The sequence below is a fragment of the Camelus dromedarius genome, chromosome 16, assembly GCF_036321535.1.
Source record: "Camelus dromedarius isolate mCamDro1 chromosome 16, mCamDro1.pat, whole genome shotgun sequence".
Lineage (NCBI taxonomy): Eukaryota > Metazoa > Chordata > Mammalia > Artiodactyla > Camelidae > Camelus > Camelus dromedarius.
Genome location: NC_087451.1, coordinates 49,573,058 through 49,592,781, shown reverse-complemented (window position 1 = coordinate 49,592,781; position 19,724 = coordinate 49,573,058). Strand labels below are relative to the sequence as shown.

The window sequence follows — 19,724 nt, the reverse complement described above, 5'->3', positions numbered from 1 at the left end:
TCAGAATTTGAATGTATTGCACTGTTGTCTTCTAGGAAAAGTCAATGCCATTCTGATGCCTGTACATTTGTAAGTTGTTTTTTCTTTTTTTTTTCTTCTTTTTTTTTTTTTGGTTGTATGTTTTTTCTTTTTGGAAGACTGGTATCTTCTCTTTATTCTGTCTTCCTAGGTTGGTATAATACTCAGCTGCATAGCTCATTTAACTGCTGACCCCATGGGTTTATGAGTTTGTGATACCTGCTTTAAACCCACTAGGTTATAAGTTTCTTGAGCTTTTGTATCTTCTATAGCAGTTATTCTCAACCCTGGCTACACATTGGAATTTCCCAGAGAGCTTTTAAAAATAGCAAAAATTATGATTTAATTGATATCAGTGAAGCTTTTTTTTTTTTTTTTTTTTTTTTTAAGATGTATACCACATTGTCTTTATCCAGTCATCTGTTGATGGTCATTTGGGTTGTTTTCCATATGTTGGCTATTGCAAATAGTGCTGCTATGAAATTGGGGTGCATATGTCTTTTTGAATTATATTTTTCTCCAGGTATATGCCCAGGAGTGGGGTTACTGGATCACATGGTAAGTGTTTTTAGTATTTTAATGAACCTCCACACCATCCTCCATAGCGGCTGCACCAATTTACATTCCCACCCACAGTGAGGGAGGGTTCCCTTTCTCCACACCCTCTCCAGCATTAATCATTTGTAAACTTTTTAATGATGGCCATTCTGGCTGGTGTGAGGTGGTATCTCACAGTTTTGGTTTGCGTGCATGTCTCTGACAATTAGAGATGCTGAGCATTTTTTCATGTGCCTATTGGCCATTTGTATGTCTTCACTGGGGAATTGCTTGTTTAGGTCTTCTGCCCATTTTTGGATTGGGTTGCTTTTTTGTTTTGTTTTGTTTTAGTATTAAGGTGTATGAGCTGTTTGTATATTTTGGAAAGTAGTCCCTTGTCAGTCACATCATTTACAAATATTTTCTCCCATTCTGTGGGTTGTCTTTCCATTTTGTTGTTGGTATCCTGGGCTGTGCAAAAGCTTTTTAAGTTTAATTAGATCCCATTTGTTTATTTTTGCTTTTATTTCCATTACTCCAGGAGCTGGTTCAAAAAATATATTGCTGTGATTTATGTCTGAAAGTGTTCTGTGTTTTCCTCTAGTTTTATAGAATCTGGTCTTACATTTAAGTCCATTTTGAGTTTTATTTTCGTATATGGTGTTAGAGAATGTTCTAATTTCAGTCTTTTACAGGTAGCTGTCCAGTTTTCCCAGCATCACTTATTGAAGAGACTGGCTTTTCTCCATTGTGTATTCTTGCCTCCTTTGTCATAGATTAATTGATCATAAGTGCGTGGGTTAATTTCTGGAATATTTGATTCCATTGATCTATGTGTCTGTTTTTTATGCCAGTACCATACTATTTTGATTACTGTAGCTTTGTAGCATAGTCTGAAGTCAGGGAGGACTTCTCCATGTTCTTAAAATAACTTGTGGAAGAGGGAGCAGACTTCTACAATTTAGCATATGATTTTTTTCTTCAGAGATGGGAGTGGAGGATTGAAGTTGGCAAAACTATATGGTTGTAGGGGAGGAAGCAGCGATGCTGTCCAAGAGCAGGGCACTGTGCTAGGTCCCTTGTTGAAGAAGGCATTTTAATCCTACTTTACAGTTAAGGAAACAAACTCAGTGTGGTTATGAGTTTTGTAGTTGCACAAGCACCATAGTCGGCATTCAGGTCCAAGCTTACCAGCTATCAGTTCTTCCACCACACTACCCGATGTCCCCAGGACACCAGTTGGAGATTAGACACTTTGGAACGCGGCTTACTAAAGCATAAGTGAATGTCTCCCTCTCTGGAATTCGATTCATGAGGACAGGTACAATGTCTGGTTTGTTTGTCTTTGTATCCTCATGCCTAGCTAAGGAAAAGACCGTATTAGGTGATCAATAGGTAATAAATAAATAAAGCTCCTTAAGCCTAATTACCCACATGGCAACCATGGTCCTTTTCCTATAGGGCCTCACAGAAGACCCAGCCCCCCACCCCTTAAATAAAAAGAAATCGGTATAATTTAGACAGAATGCACTCAGAAGAAAATCTTAGTTGGATTAGTGAAGAAAGATAAGCTTTATGGACTCCTGTTACAGTCTGAGTACTTTTACTAGGTGATTCATAAATTTGTCCCAAAATATAAAAAGCTTATTCTGATACCTGTATAATTTCACCCTTTCTCTGGAGTAATAAGCAATTAATTCTAGTCAAGAGATACATGCTTGTTTAGGGACAGGAGAAGGAAGAAGTGATGTGACTGTAGTTTTGACATGAGGGCTGGGAGAATCGTTGAAACAGGATTTTAGTCTTACTCAACTTCTCATTCCCAGAGCTTGGGACAAGTGCTTGCACACATTCAGTCGATGAGAGAAAGAATGGCTGCTAGTGGCAGCATGCTAGAGCAGATGGAACCTATTTGGGCTCTGAAAAAGGGTGGAGTAGCGTGGACGCAAATATAGAGTTGGTGACCTGCCAGTGGCCCCTGGTGGAAGCTTTTGCCACATGGTTAGGATGGTCAGAAATGGGAAAAGACAACAGGTAAAAAACTACAGTACTTCAGGAGGTAGCAGCCCTGTTCTCTAGAGCTAGCTTTATAATGTGACTCATCCATGTGACATTTAAGTAACAATCTTGTTTGTCTAAGAATGTACTTGAGTGCATTTTTACCTCTGTATAAAAATCAACCATATGCTTGTATAAAGTAGCACATATGAAGAAGTACAGAACAGCCTCCAAAAACTGGATCATAAGACTGTGCAGAGAACATGCAGGTGTAGCTGCTTCTGTCATACTCTATATCCCAAGCAAATATGGGCACATTAATTTTTCAATTTGTTTAAAAAAAATAGAAGCATACTAAAAACTATTCTGTACCTTTTATCTTAGAATTTGTTCCACGTTGGTTTACAACAAACCTTCCTGATCCCTTTTTAATGGGTGTATAGTATTCTACCTATATGGACTATGATAAGTTAACTAGTCTCCTACTCATGACTTGTGTCTAATCTATTTTCAACAGAGGTAACAATTTGTCAGCTTATGTATGTTCCCATTTGTTGGATAAATTCCTAAGGATGGAATTGTTAGGGCAAAAAGGTTAAATGCATCATGATTTTAATAGAAAGTACCAAATTGCTCTCTCCAGAGGTTCTAATTTATTTTTCCACCAGAAATGTCTTGAGTCCCCATTTCCCCATTTTTTTTTTTTAACCAACAGTATTAACAGCAAACTTTCATCTTTAGCAAGCTGAATCCATGTCTTTGATCTCATTCCTTCCTTTTTCTGGCGACTTATATCTTTGATCTGTTTTCTTTAGTCTACAATCAACCTTCCCATCCACTCGCCCTGATCCTTCCTTTGTCCCACTCTTGCTGTGGCCTCATTTTTACATATTATTCATGATAAATTTCTCCAACTCATCTTCCATTTACTAAACTCATTAAAGCTGTTTTCTATCACTTAAATCCCTTAAAGTTACCATCTTACTTTTCTGTTACAGGACTACTGCTTCTTTTTTGAAACTCTCCTCTCTTGGCTTTGTCACTGCATATTAGTACATTTTCATTCCTTCACACTGAACCACCACTCAGTGATTACTTCTTGGGCACTTCATGACAGGCAGTGTTCTAGTTGGAAATTTCACCTGGATTTCCATAGCATCCTAGTGACTCTCCCTATGTAGTGCTTCTCCCCTCCCAAATTCTTGTAACCATGGCTCACCGGTAACAAATTGGTGGTGTCCTATCTGGCAGTAAATCTCCAAATACTTCCTATTGCCTGAAATCCAAACACTTAGCATGGCATGTAAAGCCTTCAGTTCATGCGACCAAATATCTGAGCACCAACTGAGACCGTGAGGCAGTACTAAAGCCAGTGCGACTGACTTAGCAGTATAATGAACAGGAAGCAGATGCTTAAAAGAAAGTTAGCTTCAGAAGCAGAGGGGCACTCAGCTCAAATACACAGCAACATGTACAAGCAACAAGCTTGTACATAAAGCAAAGTACAAAAAAACCAGTACATAAAGCGAGAACAGTGGAATCGGCAACACTTCTGTACAACTACTGACCTCACAGAATTGTAGTATATTTTTATTATACAAGATATCACTTTATAATTATCTTTTGTATGGGCTTTTTGTTTACTTTTTAATTTAGTTTTTATGGGCTTTTTGAAGGCCAAGATAAATTCAAAGAAAATAACAAAAAAAACGCATACCCAAAAGATGGATAGCTGTTACATTAACTAATATTGACATTATTCTGAACTACAGCTCTGACCAAAGGGTGTATTATTTTTTCTGGATCCTTACTATCCTAAGCCAAAATTTTTGTGCACATATTAACAATGCATAATAATAAAAAACAAAACCAAAACAGAATACAGCTTTTATATTATTGAACTTTATGTACAAAATCATTTGATTTCAAATAAACATTTAATGTAAAAACAAACGTTCTTTTTAAACTGAATTTTTTTTTACATCTACTGTACCATTCAAATGCTTTATCATCTTACATGATTTCTTCAAAATCTCTTATCAAGGGTACATATAGAAAAGCTTTTTTTTTTATAAATAGAAACAAAGGGACTTTTTCAGCTTTTATTATAAGATGACATAAAAAGTTTACTCAACAGAAGTAATTTCATTACTATTTGGGGGAGGGAATCACCAACTTTTTGTGCAAACAATGCTAGCCTTCTTTTAAGCATTAAGAGCATAACTGCTTAAGAAATGACATAAGCAATAATTCTACACCTACATCTCCCCTAAAATAATCTATCTTTTTTTTTTTTACATATGTGCACAGCTTTAGCAAATTAAAGCCCGAGAGAATTGCTCAAAATCCACTATCCAGAGGCATAATCAGAGTTTACTCTAACTCATCATTTGGAGAGCTTACCAATCAAGGAGTCTGTAATGAAAGCTGCAGTTTCCCTCTTTCCTATTTTTTTAAACACAAAAATCAATGACTAAGAACTTAATACTGGATGACAAATCACATCCACACTATTAGTTAAATAGTCTCACAGTTAAACACATCTTAAAGACCAAATCAGTATTTACATTTTATAAATTTCTGAAGACACCATTAGAAAGCTTATATATCCCTTCATTAAACAAAACAGGGAACTGCATCTGATGGTGGTGGAATGAAATAAAAAAATTAAAAATACCTGTATTTACAGCAGCATTGATCCTTTATAAATAAAGAATATGAAAATGCAATTATCTTTAAGGATAATAAAAAATTGAGGTGATGTTACTCAACCACAGTGCTTGGAGTTGGAATAAAAATCTATTGGTGCTTGGTAATGTGCCAGTAGTGAAACCACTTTCTGTTGGAGAAAATCCAACTGCAAATATGTGCATAAAACACATATAACACAGGGCAAAATTGCTCAAAACGATTCAAGTCAGCTTATCTGTATTGGATATTCTAATCATGAAATACATTACAAAGACATCCTTGCAAAGAAAAAAAAGTTAGAACATTTTTCCGGTTCATTTTTATAGAACATTTCCTCCCTCGAAAGTGGCATCTTAAAAAAATCTCAAACTCGTTCTTCCCTTGGTTTACAATCCTAATGAAGAGATGTGGACAGCTGAATTTTCCATGTGATTACCTAATTGGGAAAGGAAAAAAAAAAAAAAAACAAAAACAGCAAAACGTTCAAGTTTAAAAAAATATACTGGGTGAGCAATGCACTAAAATTATCCACATAAAAATAAATGGTCAGTAACCTTATAAACCACCATGACACTTCACTGTCAACAATGAAAAATTAACATGTTCTCAAACAGGCATAAGATGAAGAAGTGCTACTTTTAAATTTTAAGATGAATTTACATAATGTAAATATCTTATGTTGTAATTTTTCAATCCAAACTGATAAATGATTTCAAAATCAAGGATCAAGGTTTGACTGCAAACAGTAATGCAACATAATTTCACAAAAATCTCCAATTTTTAAAAAAGGGAACCACATTCCAATTCCCTCCCCAAGAAAATGTCTCACAATTACAAAGTAGAAAAACAGCCAGTCACAAATGCAAAAAAAAAAATTTAAGTATATGAAATAAGTTCTAGATTATCAATTCAATATATTTCATAAGACAACTGTTGAAGTTAAAAATACTTTCTTTGAAGTATTGCTTTTCATGCTCAAACTTGAGAATGTTTTAATGACATCAATAAAACTGATACACATGTAATGCTGCATAATGAAGTCAAGTAGAACCCTGATAAAAATATCCTTGTTGAAATCATTTACTTCATCTGACAGTGCCTGTTTGGAACCTATGATTAAAAACAAAACAAAACTCTTCCTAGAGACTGAATTCCCTAGAATGAAATTTCAGTGTTTGTCCATAACATGGGTTAGACCTTTTCTTTTCAGAGTTTTTGTTTTTTGCTCTGTTTTGAAACCCCTGAGACACCATCTGTTTCCAAAGCTTTCTCTTTTGAGTTAATTTCACTAAATCCATTTGCTGTTCCATTTTGTTCTTCAGTGATTTCTTCATTTGCAGGGGAAGCAGATTCTCCTTTTTCTAATTTTTGTTGCATTTCACGGAGCTTGGTAACAGCTTTATCTATTGACATTATGCTAATGAGATTAAAGTCATGCATGCTGACTAGATGAAGCATGAAGTTTCGACATAAATTCTTCTTAATTATTTTCTGTCCATAGTTTTCTACAAACAGCATACAGGCATGATTCATTTGATTGTCAGCAATAAACCTATTTAATAAAAACAACACAAAACATCAATAGCAATACAAAGCATTTCTGTCAAACACAACAGTGATAACCATTAAAGAACAGTAAGACTATATCCAAATCCATAAATGATGATTTAACTTAGTAAAACTATAGTGAATCTGAAATTCAACCACCTGAATGAGCTTACCATTTTAGAAATTCAGAGAGATTTAATAGAGCTAAAACAGATGTCATTTCTGTTTTCCCTAATGAAATTACATACAGCAATTAAAATATTTTCACTTGCCAGCACCACTTCTCATAAACTATATAATACTAACTATTCTCTCTTTCCTATTTTAGAAGCAGTGTTTGTCTACATTTTCAGTTCATGGTAAACCTTTGAAAAAATGAAGATGTCACAACAAATGTGGTCAGCATGACTGTTTCGGTGGAAAGCAAAAAGGGTGCATATACAATGAATAAAATTTGAGACAACCAAATTAAACCCAACAGGAGAAGGCTGCTCAGTTACCCACTGAAACTGAGAGTCCAACAGAGTCTGTAAGTCTTGCCTGCAGATTTGAAAAATTCCAAATTGTTTACCAACTACCTGCCACTTTATAATGCCAGTATATAATGAACCTAATAGTTGTTATGCTAACAGATTTAGATCAAGGAATTAAAACAGAACTCAATTTTAAGTAATTTGACCAAAATTCTATCTTGAAACTGGCGTATCTGAACAAAAGGAAAAACAGATTTCAGCCAAGCCTCCACATACATACTTTATTCATGGGTTTACTTTAACTGGGTTTTACAACTAGACCAGGGACCAGGCAAACATTTTCTGTAAAAGGCTAGATAGTAAATATTTCAGTCTTTACAAGCCATATGTGATCTCTGTCATCTTCCTCTTTTTTCTTTTTTACAACCCATAAAAATGTGAAGACTATTCTTAGCTCAAGGCAGTTAACAAAAAAAGGCTATAGACCATGCACCCAAACATCTGGACGAACTCCTCTTCACTCCCCAAGAATAAAGAAACAAAAGTGCCCCCTCCCATTTATTTCACTTATCAGAAATGAAAAAACCTTAAATACTTGTGCTGTACAGGAACGCCTCTGAGGATCTAACACTAATGAAGGTAGAGAAGGAAAACACGTGTACTGACAGGGGAATAGTTCATACAGGGAAGGAGGCAGATCTGCAGGAAAAACAATGCTTTAACCACAAAGGCAAGAGAAATAAGGACTGTTCTAACCTTGACCTTTATGAAGCAGTAGTAAGAAATCAGAAAAGCTGTTTATATTTTATTCTGAATAATTAAGCAATTAAAAAAAACTGTAGTAATTAAGTGTGAGAGTTTTCAGGATTTCCAGGTGTGGAGAATGTGGCATGTTATTTTTGTATTCCCTAGCAATTAAAGGAATGAAAATGGTGTTATTAAAAAAAAAAGGAGGGGGTGCTCATTAAATAAAACTCTGCTGTTATAGCTAGCACCTTCCTTATACATTCTTTGAGGATCACCATATTTCTTTATGCAAATGTAATTCTTGAATTAGCATATTTAGGAATGTTACATCTAAATTAACAGAATTTTACATAAGATTCTAACACAGGTAGATTTATAGAATGTGAAGCAGCAAAAAGAGCATAAAGGAAATGGAATATTTGAATTTAGAAATACCCTACCCATGCTTCATGACATGGAGATTCCAGAGTTTCATCACTTCTTTCTCTCCTTCATTAACATCAGAAAATTCCTCAATTTGCTTTATAAAAGGAAAGAAAAAATATCTATTAAATACAGAATAAATATAATAGGTACTTCTAAGAACAAATTGTGAGATTGTCAAAAATAGAATTTTTTTGCAATTAAAAATACCACAACTTATTTATAACAGCACAGTGGTAATGTTTATTAAAAACAATGTCTATTTAAGTAGTAATTTTAAAAAGGAAATTCTAAATTATGAAAGTTACCTATAAATAAAATTAAAAAAAAAATACAAAAATCACAGGAAAATTAGTATTTCCTTTAGTTGGTAACTAGTAAAATGACACAAGTATAAAAACTGTGGATTCCTAAATCCCTTAATTTAGAAAAAGTTCCTTTACATTAAATCAAAAGTTTAATTCTTATTAAATAATTATTAGTTTTTAAATAAAAGTCATTTAATCATAAAATTCTAAAATCACTGTCAATAATATTATGATACAATAATAATAATTACAGTAATGGTCTTTTCTCTTAGCCATTCAGGATCTTTTTCATCTTCACTATCTACTTCCATTTCTTGTGGACGGAGAGGTAAACAAGTGTCACTATGGAAATACAGACGATTGTGTCCACTGCTGTATGTTCGTTGCTGTTCCACTTCTCCATCTTCAGATTCAAGAAATTCAGACATGCTTGCTTTTGTTCGTTTTGGCCTAATGAAAAGAAAGCTTGATGTAATAAATTCAGTAACATGGAGAGGGTTCTTTATATTTCACACCACCCAAATAGAGTACATTCCTCTCTTACAGGATTCTACCTAGTTATGCATCCAGAAACCTCCACTGGGAGACTTCTCTAATCCCCCTGACCACTAGAGCAGTAGTGACATTAACACCACAGCAATAAGCTGTAAGGAGGAAGTGAGAAAACCTCTGCAGAAACAGGAGCCAGGAGGGTTATAAAGTAGTATACCAGCCCGGGAGACTCAGCTAATACTGAAATTAGGACTCCCACCTAAATAGTACCTTTGTCTGGCTCCCTTTTATTCCTCCGACATCATCAATAAATCAGAGAATAAACTTTTGTTGTATGACCTTTTTACCTACCTGCACACAAGAATGTGTGTGATAGGTGTTCTCTTTACTGGTCCATTGCGACTAAAAGCAAATCCAGGTTGGCGATGAATATCCTGAGGATTTCCTGCATAGGAGCCATCATAACACTCGTTGATAGAAACATCTATCCTAGCACCTTTTGGATGATACTGTAACAAAAATGGCAAGGGGTTTAGGAAAAGAAAATATTAATTATCTTACCCTAAATACCTATCCCTCAAATTTAATTAATTAAAAAGTATTTGTGAGTTCTTAATGTTTTGAAAACTAAGCCAGGCATTCCAGCATGGTGAACAGGAAGCCAGAAAGATCTGTGTTAAAATCCTGGCTGAGACATCTACTGGCTTGGTAACTTTGTACAAATTATTTCCTGTCTGAGCAAGGATAAGGAAATTACCGCTTAATTCAGAGAGCTAGTGTGAGGATTATGTGAGTCAGTATAGGTACCATATGCAAATATATGTAAACTGTGTATCATTCACTGTAATTCACAGCAGTCCATCAAATGAAGAAACTTTGGTATTTTGCATGAAGTACAATTTCTGAAAGTCAAATTGTCTTAATATTGTATAATGTATTATTAGGAAGAAAAAATGAGAAGTTACTCACAACATAATTGAAGATGAACCTGCTGTGGCAGAGCTTCAGATGCTTGAGCAAGCTGTAAAGTTTGCGGCAGTTCAGAGTGCACCACGGGCAATGCAGGTCATCTCTTGCTTCAGTTTGCTGTCTTGTATTGTTGTTATAAAGGAACTTTAAAAATAACAAAAAAACAAAAACCAAACAGCAAATCTCCAACTTACATATCTCAACATATTTTGTTTCAATATCACCTTTAAAAATAGTTAAAACAATATAAAAGGAAAATCAAATCAGAGGCATTGTTTTTATTAAAATATGCCAAAATATTTCAGATGAAACATGCAAAACAAAGGCATCTCATCATTACTTAAAAAAGGTTCAGCTATATTTACCTGATAAAATATTCTTAATTTTTGTCGGTTTTCATTTGAAGTATCTTTTTCTTTTCTTGTTTGCAGATCCGTAGTCAATGATTCTTTAACAGCTGAAAACATAGACTTTAATATTTAATGAAAATACTTGCTTCTAAAAAGTAAAATAATGTATCTTATGAAAACAATTAAACATTAAAGGTTTCGCAAAATTCTTCTTATGGTATTTAACACAATTTCTCTTCTAATCCTCAACTGATGTTCATGGAAACAATCTCCTTAATCAGCACCCCTCATCAGATATTAAGGCCTTTATTGGCAGGAACCATTTTTTTTCCTTTAAAAACCACTACCTATGTCCTAAAACATTATAAAAATAACCCCAAGTGATTATATGCAGTCACTGTGATGTCTTAAGCACTTTGAGGTGAGAGTGTGATTTTGATTGGTCTTTGTATTCCCAGTGCAGAGCAGTGAGCACACATCCACTAAATGCTGGTTTAACAGAAATTAAATAAAAACAATTGTATTAATATCACCCTAAATCCAAAAGAGAATCATTGCTAATAATTTTGGTGTATTACTTTACAGACTTAAAAATTTTATTTTCCCTGACAAAAGTAACCATTTCATATGTGTATAAAACATTTCTTCTCAGTTTCTTTAAAACTCTTTTATCTATTTGACTGGACACAGAATATTTTAAGTGCCCAGACCAATTTACTTGGGAAATCTTTCCCGTGACATGGGTCATTTCTTGTATCTCTTGAATCTGACTCTTACTGACCTACACATAATTAACAGACATGAGTGGATAATGTCAAAGACAGCTATCTTAAGCTTTCTGCCTTCTTTACACAGAGTTAGATATAAACACATGAATGCTCTCAGGTCAAGGACAGTGTTCCTATCAGGCAGATACAAAATGAAAGAATACTGCAACCTGAGCCTTAACCTAGCCGGGTGAACTCTGCCACAATTTGTAAATGTTTTTCCCTCTTAAAAATTTACTGAAAAATTGTAACCTAGTAAAATTTAGGTTATGATGATCCTCTTCCAGCCCTAAATTTGTACAAACACTCTGAAATACTAAAGTCAGTTGTATAACATACACAAATTCTTACGTGAATTTTAAAAAGCTTACAGTTCCAAAGCCTTTTATAGACTTAATTCCAAAATCTAAAAAGCTCTGAAAACCAGTAACTTTCTCATGAGTTTGAGACAAATTTATTTAGTGGAAAGACTTGTCCTAAATTGACATAAAGCTGTAAGACCTCATCTGGAGGTGTTGTATGATACACAGCACATGTACTGCATACTATACCATGCTTATAAAAACCAAAAACACCCCCAAATTCTCACATACATCTGGCACAAGTAGGTTTTGAATAAAGAACTGTGGATTAGCATCTCAACACAAAACTTTATATTTAATATAGGATTAATACTTTATTGTCTGTTTAATAAATCAAATAGTATTTCCCAAAGAATTACTGGAGCAAAAGACAAGCAAATTAATCTAAAGCCTAAGTCCTAATTCTGCAAAGTATTATTTTGACAGTAATATTTTCTTACCAATAGTTTGAGTAGGTTTAACTGAGCCAGGCTTGTTTTCTTGATGGAGGCTCTCTGAATTTCTAGTGGCAAGAGGCTTGGCGATAGGAGCTGTAGATTTATCATTGGTCTCTCCTGTCCAACGAAGAGTGAACTGCAATGTAGGTCCCTGAGAAAATGTTTCAAATGGAGGCAGCCTCTAAAAAAGAAAAAACATGAAAAAGAGTGAAGATTCCAAATAATGAACTGAAAGAAACTAGGAATAAAAAAAAATTATGGTAAGTTAATGTCGATTTGAGTTAAATCACAGATTCTTCCTTAAAAACCCCAAATGCCTAGAGGGATGGCCAAGCAAATAAAGTCAATGTATGGCTCAGCAGAGACAGTAGTGCTGGGGGACTCAGGCTGTCTAAGAGGCAGCCACTTACTGGCTACTGCTGAACTGCTGCTCTGTACAAACACTGGCCCAGCACAGCCAGATTTTCAGATTTTGTAAGAAGCCATAAATCCAAGTTCCCATGACAAATATTCCCATTTTTATTTGTTGCTAACCAATAAACTTTAAAAAAATTAGAAAACTGTGGTACACCAAACCTGCCAATTTGCACCCTCTCTTAGATGACCAATTACTTTCTTTGTGTAAACTGAATGGTTATAGAAACTAGTTATTTTCCTTGACTTCCCTCAGCTTCACTGATGACTGCCCTTGCTTCTCTTTGGGTTTTGGGACAGTGAACTATCTTGGCTTTCCTCCTCTACCTCTAATCACTTACACAACGACTCTTCTCTTGGTCTCCTTAATTCCTAGCTAACATTTAGCCATATGCCCCAATCTCTACCCATCCCCAAAGATTTACGTATTAGGCTGATAATCCCAAATTGATTCTCCATTCTTTATACTTGAGCTCTAAACCCATGTATCTCCAACTGCCTCATGGACACTGCCACTTGGATATCAAGGTCACCTTGAACTAAAGTATGTTTAGACATCTGTTCTTTTCTTTCCTCCCCAAGTACAGTTATTTTTGTTTCAAGTATTATCATTCTACTAGTGACCCTAAACCAAAAATTTCAGAATTACATTTGACCCCTATTTTTGCTTTTGCTTCTTATACAATCACCAACTATAAAGCCTTACTACCTTATTACTGTAGTATCTCAGCTGCTCTCCCTGCTTCTAATTTTTACTTCTCTATCTGTATCCGGAAGATCAAACAATCTTCTCAAACACTGCTTTCATGCTATTCCCTTTTATAGAAAACTTCAATGGGCTCCTACTTATTTTACTGCTATACAAGCCTGAACTCCTACATCTTTATTACAAGTAGTTCTCTTAAAACTTTAACTTTAGATTGGAATGAGGTGAAAATGTAATCACATAAACCAATTTTGACACAGTGAGTCCACCTCTAGGAATTTTTCTTATAAAAATACTTGCAATGAAAGATCAACCACTACATATAAAAACAGATAAAAAACAAATTTCTCCTGTACAGCACAGGGAACTATATTCAGTATCTCGTAATAACCTTTAATGAAAGAATATCAAAATGAATATATGTATATCTACATGCATGACTGGGACATTATGCTGTAAACCAGAAACTGACACATTGTAACTGACTATACATCAATGAAAAAAAAAATACCTGCAATGAAAACGATACATGTACTACAGGTATACTCACTACATTTTTGAACACGTTAAAAAAAAATTAAATAACTGAATTATCCATTAAAGTGACAATGGTTTAGTAAATTATGGGACATTTATTTAAAATAAAAGTAATAAAAATGTGAATCTATATGACCTGACTTAAAAGGATGCCCATTTCACACTGCCTCAGTTTGTTGGGAAAACCCAAGAACTCAGATATATAATTCTTATTTTCTCATGAATAAGCTTAACAAACTTTAAATAAGAAATTTAAAACATAAAGACAATAAATAGCTGCAGAAAATTCCAATACTATAGATAAGTATAAAGAAATATTTAAAAATCCCACCCACCTAGAGGTAACCACTAATATGATTAATTTTAGAAAAAATGGGTGTATGTATTATGTAAAAATTAAATATCATGGAAATCTTCTTGTCAAAGTATTGTTCTTTTTAATGGTTATCTTCTTAAGATTTAAGATGTTTCCAATTTTTAGCTATTTAAAAATTTGACAAGACCTGTTACCTACATCTTTTCAGTTAACCAGTTACTACCCTGTGACAAAACTGTAGAATGGAAATTGGTATATAGAATGAATTGTTAATTATATACACAATTAAAATTTTTATCCATATTGCCAGTCTGCCCTGCAGTAAGGCTGTACCAACTTATTCTTACATTAAAGCATTATTTGAGAATATGTGTCCTCACATCTCCAACTAGAAACTCTCAATCTGGTAGTCAAAAGTAAAATCTCTGAGTCTGTTGGCATGTCTTTGAATACTAGTAAGGTGAGTATTTTTTTAAAAGCTTACTGGACATCTATATTTGTTGCTTTAAGAACTGCCAGACTGTCCTTTACACATGGTTACATTTTTCTAATTACAGATTGCTTATCTTTTTCTTATTTAACTGCATATTCATATTAGCCTTTTGTATGTTAAAAATATTTGCTCCAGTCCATCATTTGATCTTAACTTTAGATTTCTGCAGTATAGAAATGATTCACTTTAGTCATTTTTATTTTATGCTTTCTAGTTTAAGCATCATACTAAAAGGGCTTTTCTCATAGCAAGATTATATTAATATTCACCTATGTTTTTTTCTGAAGTTATGTAGTGTTATTTTTTACATTTACATTTATGTGCCTTCTGGAATTTATTAGGCCTTAGTTTATTTCCAGATGGCTAGAGGCCAATTCTGTCACATAGGTAATGAACAATTTATCTTTCCCATACAGATTGAATGCCAATTTTATCACAGACTAATTCAAAATGTACAGGAAACTATTTCAAGACTATGCTTCAGTGATGTGCTTATCTATTCCTATGCTTATAACATAAATTTTAAGTTCTTTTAACTTTATAGTATGTTCTATTGTCTGCTAAATAAAGGGTCTCAGAAAACATTCTCGTAAGTTTCCTTAGTATTATTACATACTGTTTTAGGTTAACTTGAGACTAATTTTTAAGGCCTAAAAAAAAAAATCAGGATTTTGCTTGTGCTGGTACACAGCTCTAATACATTTAGAAATAAATGACACTGATATTCTGTTGAGTCTGCCTATCCAAGAAATGTATGTCTATTTTTTTAAAGTCTCTTAGAAGAGTTAAGACTGCTTCATCTAAGATTTGCGTATTTCCTGATAAATTTATTACTAGTCTCAAATGTTACCTGCTATTACTATGAATGGGATTTAAAATATCAGTTAACATTTATTGAGCACTTATTTTATGCCAGGCACGGTGTTAAGCATCTTTCATTAATTAGTTCATTTAATCCATCAATTCTATGCCTTGTTTTACAGATGAGAAAACAGAGACACACAAGATTAAGTAATCTGCCAGATGCCACATAGCTAGGAGTGGAGATTTGAACCTGGCAGTCTGGCTCCAAGGATGATGCCTTCCATTAAATACTCTGACTAGATAATTTTCACTTGTGTTTTTCAAAGTATGTTTAAAAAGGGCTCTTTACTTCCAACATGAATTTGCATTTGGGGAAGAAAACATCAGTCAAAAATGGGAGTTCATAACTATAACGTGCTCAGTCTTCTAAGTAGTCCATACCTTCCCATCAAGAATAGTCTCCCATGTTGCTCTTTTCTTGCTTATTGGACATTCTTCCATTTCCTGCATGGCTACTTCATATTCCCCATCTAAAAGCTGTAAGCGCCTGTTAGACAAACACATACACTTTAAAGTAACCTGTGTATTATTGTAAGTACACAAATTCTACATCTTTAGATTTATTCTAAAAAGCATTAAATTTATAAACTAGCTTACATACCCAACAAGATTTAAAAATATACCTATGCTCCATTCCTACAAAAGCAATTTTAATGATTTGTACTATTACTAGAATTATTTCATTACTGTAGCTACTCAGATATAACTTTGAACATTTAAAGTAAATATGCCTAAGGTCTTAAAACTTGTTAAGTTTTAAACATTAAGTATAAAGCATGTGTGCAGGCTTTATACTTTTAAAAATGGGATAACAACAGTGTTACAATACTTGCCTTAGGGAACTACGTCTCTGTTATCTTTAACTATTGTAAATGCCTGAACTAGAATTCTTGACTTTTATACTTGACCAGTAAACTAATTGATGATTATAATGATGACTTGTAACTACAAGATCTTGGGGGCACCTGGCACATATAGGTGCTCAATAAACATTTCATGGGTGAATGAATAAATGAAATACTGGTTGAATCAAAGAATCAATTAAATTATACCCATACTCACAGTATAGTTTTATTGTGTGTGTACATATTTGTGTGTGTATATATATAGTTTATATTATTTTCTCCATACCATTAAACACTAGTAACACTACTAACCTAAATACCATTCTTCAACCATACTCAATGATTATATGTATATTAAGAATCTGGCTTCTCTCCATCAGTCTTAGAGAAATTCTGTTAGGTGATATTAGCTAACATTTATTGAGTGCTTACTATGTGCCAGGCACTATTTTAAACACTATGTGGTTCATTTAATCTTCCCAACAACTCTGTGAAGTAGATGCTATCACTCCATTTTTCAGAAGAGGAATCTGAGGCATAGAGGGTTAAGTAACTTGCTTTAAGATGACAGTAAGTAGTCAGAGCTAGCAGCTGAATCCAGGTAGTCTGTCGCCAAAGTCTGACTCTTAATACCAAACGATTTTGACTTGAGAATTTTTGTCTTTGTGCTGTGCTACGTGAATGCACTCTACTTCAAGAGTATCAGCAAAGCTGTTCAACTTAGTATTTTTAAAGCTGATTTTTTAAATCTGAGTAAGTAATATATCGGTATACTTCTAAAATGAAAACCTTTCCTCATGCATGTCTGCATGGCTACATAATATGCTAGCTTATTATGTACACCTGACAGCTATAATCCAATTTACTCTCCTGCTTGTCATGTGTGAAGAAGCCCTTTTCCCCACAGCCTCATCAACAGTGCTTTATCAAGTTTTTTGATCTCTGTCAAACTGGTAAGTGAACAAATGATGTCACAGTGTACTTTTATATTCAGATGTTTTACCTTTCAGTTGTTTAAAAACCATACATTTTCCTTCCTTGTGAACACTTCTATGATATCCCATGCTCATTCTTCTATTGGTCTGTGGTGTTTTTCTTTTTAATTAGTATGATCTTTTTATATTAGAGGAATGAGACATCTATCTATATATTGTAAGTTGAAATTAATTTTCTCCTGACTTGTCATTTTCATTTTGACTTGGCTTATAATGGCTTTTTTATTTTCACAAGGTTTTTTATTTCACTCAATATTTCATACTTTTTTGATACGGCTTTTGAATTTTGGTTATTCTTTCAGTATACTTTAACTTCTCTGAGTTTATAAAAATAATTTTTAATCATCTAACGCCTCAGATCTTGGCTTGCAAATACTTTTCCTCTACTAAAAGGAACCAAGATTCCTTGAAGAAATGGACAATTCCAGGGCAGAAGCAGGAAAAGAATGTAAAGCCTGAAATATCTAGAATACTCCAGAAAATAAGTAAAAACAAAAAATAAGTAAGTCAAAGGGACATAGGAGCCTCCTCAGAGGGATCATCCTAACCAAATTTAGGACAATTTGAGCATTAAACTAGCAACATGAATGGATTAAAACAGATTGAAAAAAAGTGGAATTTGTTAATCCATACTGTTAAAAAAAAATGTTGAGAGAAGGAATGCTCTTCACAGAAAAATACCAATAAACATAGAAGAAATGATAGAAAGTTACCATTTGGCAACAGCCATAAAATAATTTATTCAAGGAAGAATCATCAGTGGATGCTAAACTACTGAGTAAAAGGCTGCTGGGAGAAAAAGGACATTTATCTAGTTTCACATATTAATTATTACCGAGATTGCATACTAATTAATTAAAGTGAAAAGGTACCATGTTACTACAATGGAGAAATATGACGAACACCACCTTAACCAAGTAATCAAACCTATTATTAGCTGTGTCTGTGACAAGTACAGAGAACGTATCACCAATTACTGTTCCTGCCCAAAACGTTTAACCTGAATCTAATCATAAGGAAACAATCACAAAAGTCCAAACTGAAAGACTTTCTGCAAAACTACAGGCCTGTACTTAAAATGTCGTCAATAAAGCACAAAATGGAGGGGAGGAAAAAAAAAAGGGGAGAGGGACTGAAAAACTATTTCAAATTGAAGGAGACTGAACAGATGGCAACTGATAACTAGCTACAGATCACAATCCTTGATGGGAGGAGCCAGGAACAGTAAAGGACATTATCAGGGCAACTGGAGAGAGAAAGTACTTTCTGAATCACGTTAAATTTCCTGGCCAATTGGAGAGAGAAAGTAGTTTCTGAATCACGTATGGCAGGTGTATTATTGTTATGGAGGGAAATGTCCCTGTTCTTAGGAGATACATGCTGAAGTGTTCAGGATTAAGGAATGAAATCCAGTGTCACTATCTAACCTTCAAATCATCTGTCACAAAAACACACACTTATAAATAAAGCAAATGTGGTAAAATGTTAACAACCAATGAATCTAGGTACAGGGTACATGGGTATTAATTACCTGTATTGTTCTTTCAACCTTTTTACAGGTTTGGAAAATTCAAAATAAGTTGGGGGAACATCCTCCCATGTTTCTTCTTGGTATTTTTTTTTCATTAAATAAAAAGGGTTTTGTTTTTGTTTTTTAATGTACAAGGAATATGTTACTATAGAAAGAAATCTTAAAAGAATATAATGTATCTCTCCCCCCAAACTGCCTAAAATAGAACATTTACCAACATTGATGAAGCCCAGTGTGCAACATCCTAATTCCTTCTCCCTAGTACAATTTTTTCTGTTTTTTTCCCATTTAACTTTTTGGTCCACATTCAAATTTCTGACTTAAAAAAAAAAAACATAATGGTTTCTGCTGGTACATTAAGTGGCATTAAATGATGTATCCTATGACAGTATGGTAGCAAATTTTATGGCATTATTCTTAATCATCTTTGCTTTCCCATTAAAGGCCCCATAACTTTCTTTACCTGGTGGCTAGTAAGTGGGTTACATTAAAGTAATAATCTAATTTTTAAAGAGTAGGAGAAATGCATTAGTTGCTTTTCTTGGCTCTTTGTCCTATACCTGACCGACAGTGAACTTGTGTTAAACTACCAGTAAGCAGCCTGGGACAAGAAATCATGGCACGTTACAGGTTTCATCCTCCAACCCTGTCAAAAAAAAGAATGCTGCATTTGCTTCCTAGAGGTTCTTTTATTGGCACTAAGATGCTTAATTACCAAATGAAAACTGCATCAGTGATTATAAATCCAAGTGTTCCTTGCTACCGTGCCAAATGCACACAGAGCCACACAGTGATACACACAACTTCTTCCGTAACTCTAGAAAATATAGAGATTTGCACAGGGCCCACTTCATTCTGGTCTCCTCCTCAAATACGATGTTCTCCCAGAGGCTTTCTCTATGA

At 34.0% G+C, this 19,724-nt stretch overlaps 1 protein-coding gene and 1 long non-coding RNA gene across 3 annotated transcripts in view; one reads left to right on the top strand and one right to left on the bottom strand.

Annotated features, from left to right (window-relative positions):
• The first annotated feature begins 97 nt into the window (after positions 1–97).
• On the top strand, positions 98–9,145 carry LOC135323262 (uncharacterized). Its single transcript, XR_010384635.1, has 3 exons — positions 98–1,876; positions 7,121–7,321; positions 9,016–9,145. It is a non-coding gene; the product is annotated as an uncharacterized LOC135323262 (long non-coding RNA).
• Positions 4,427–19,724, bottom strand: part of SUZ12 (SUZ12 polycomb repressive complex 2 subunit) — a 38,483-nt gene continuing 23,185 nt past the window's right edge. For both annotated transcript variants that reach the window (XM_031468324.2, XM_031468325.2), the window contains 8 exons: positions 15,832–15,937; positions 12,124–12,301; positions 10,570–10,661; positions 10,205–10,348; positions 9,587–9,744; positions 8,995–9,193; positions 8,453–8,532; positions 4,427–6,796 (listed from right to left, as the gene is read on the bottom strand). In XM_031468324.2, coding sequence (XP_031324184.1) covers positions 6,451–6,796; positions 8,453–8,532; positions 8,995–9,193; positions 9,587–9,744; positions 10,205–10,348; positions 10,570–10,661; positions 12,124–12,301; positions 15,832–15,937 — 1,303 coding nt within the window. In that variant the 3' untranslated portion in view covers positions 4,427–6,450. The remainder of the gene's footprint in view (positions 6,797–8,452; positions 8,533–8,994; positions 9,194–9,586; positions 9,745–10,204; positions 10,349–10,569; positions 10,662–12,123; positions 12,302–15,831; positions 15,938–19,724) is intronic.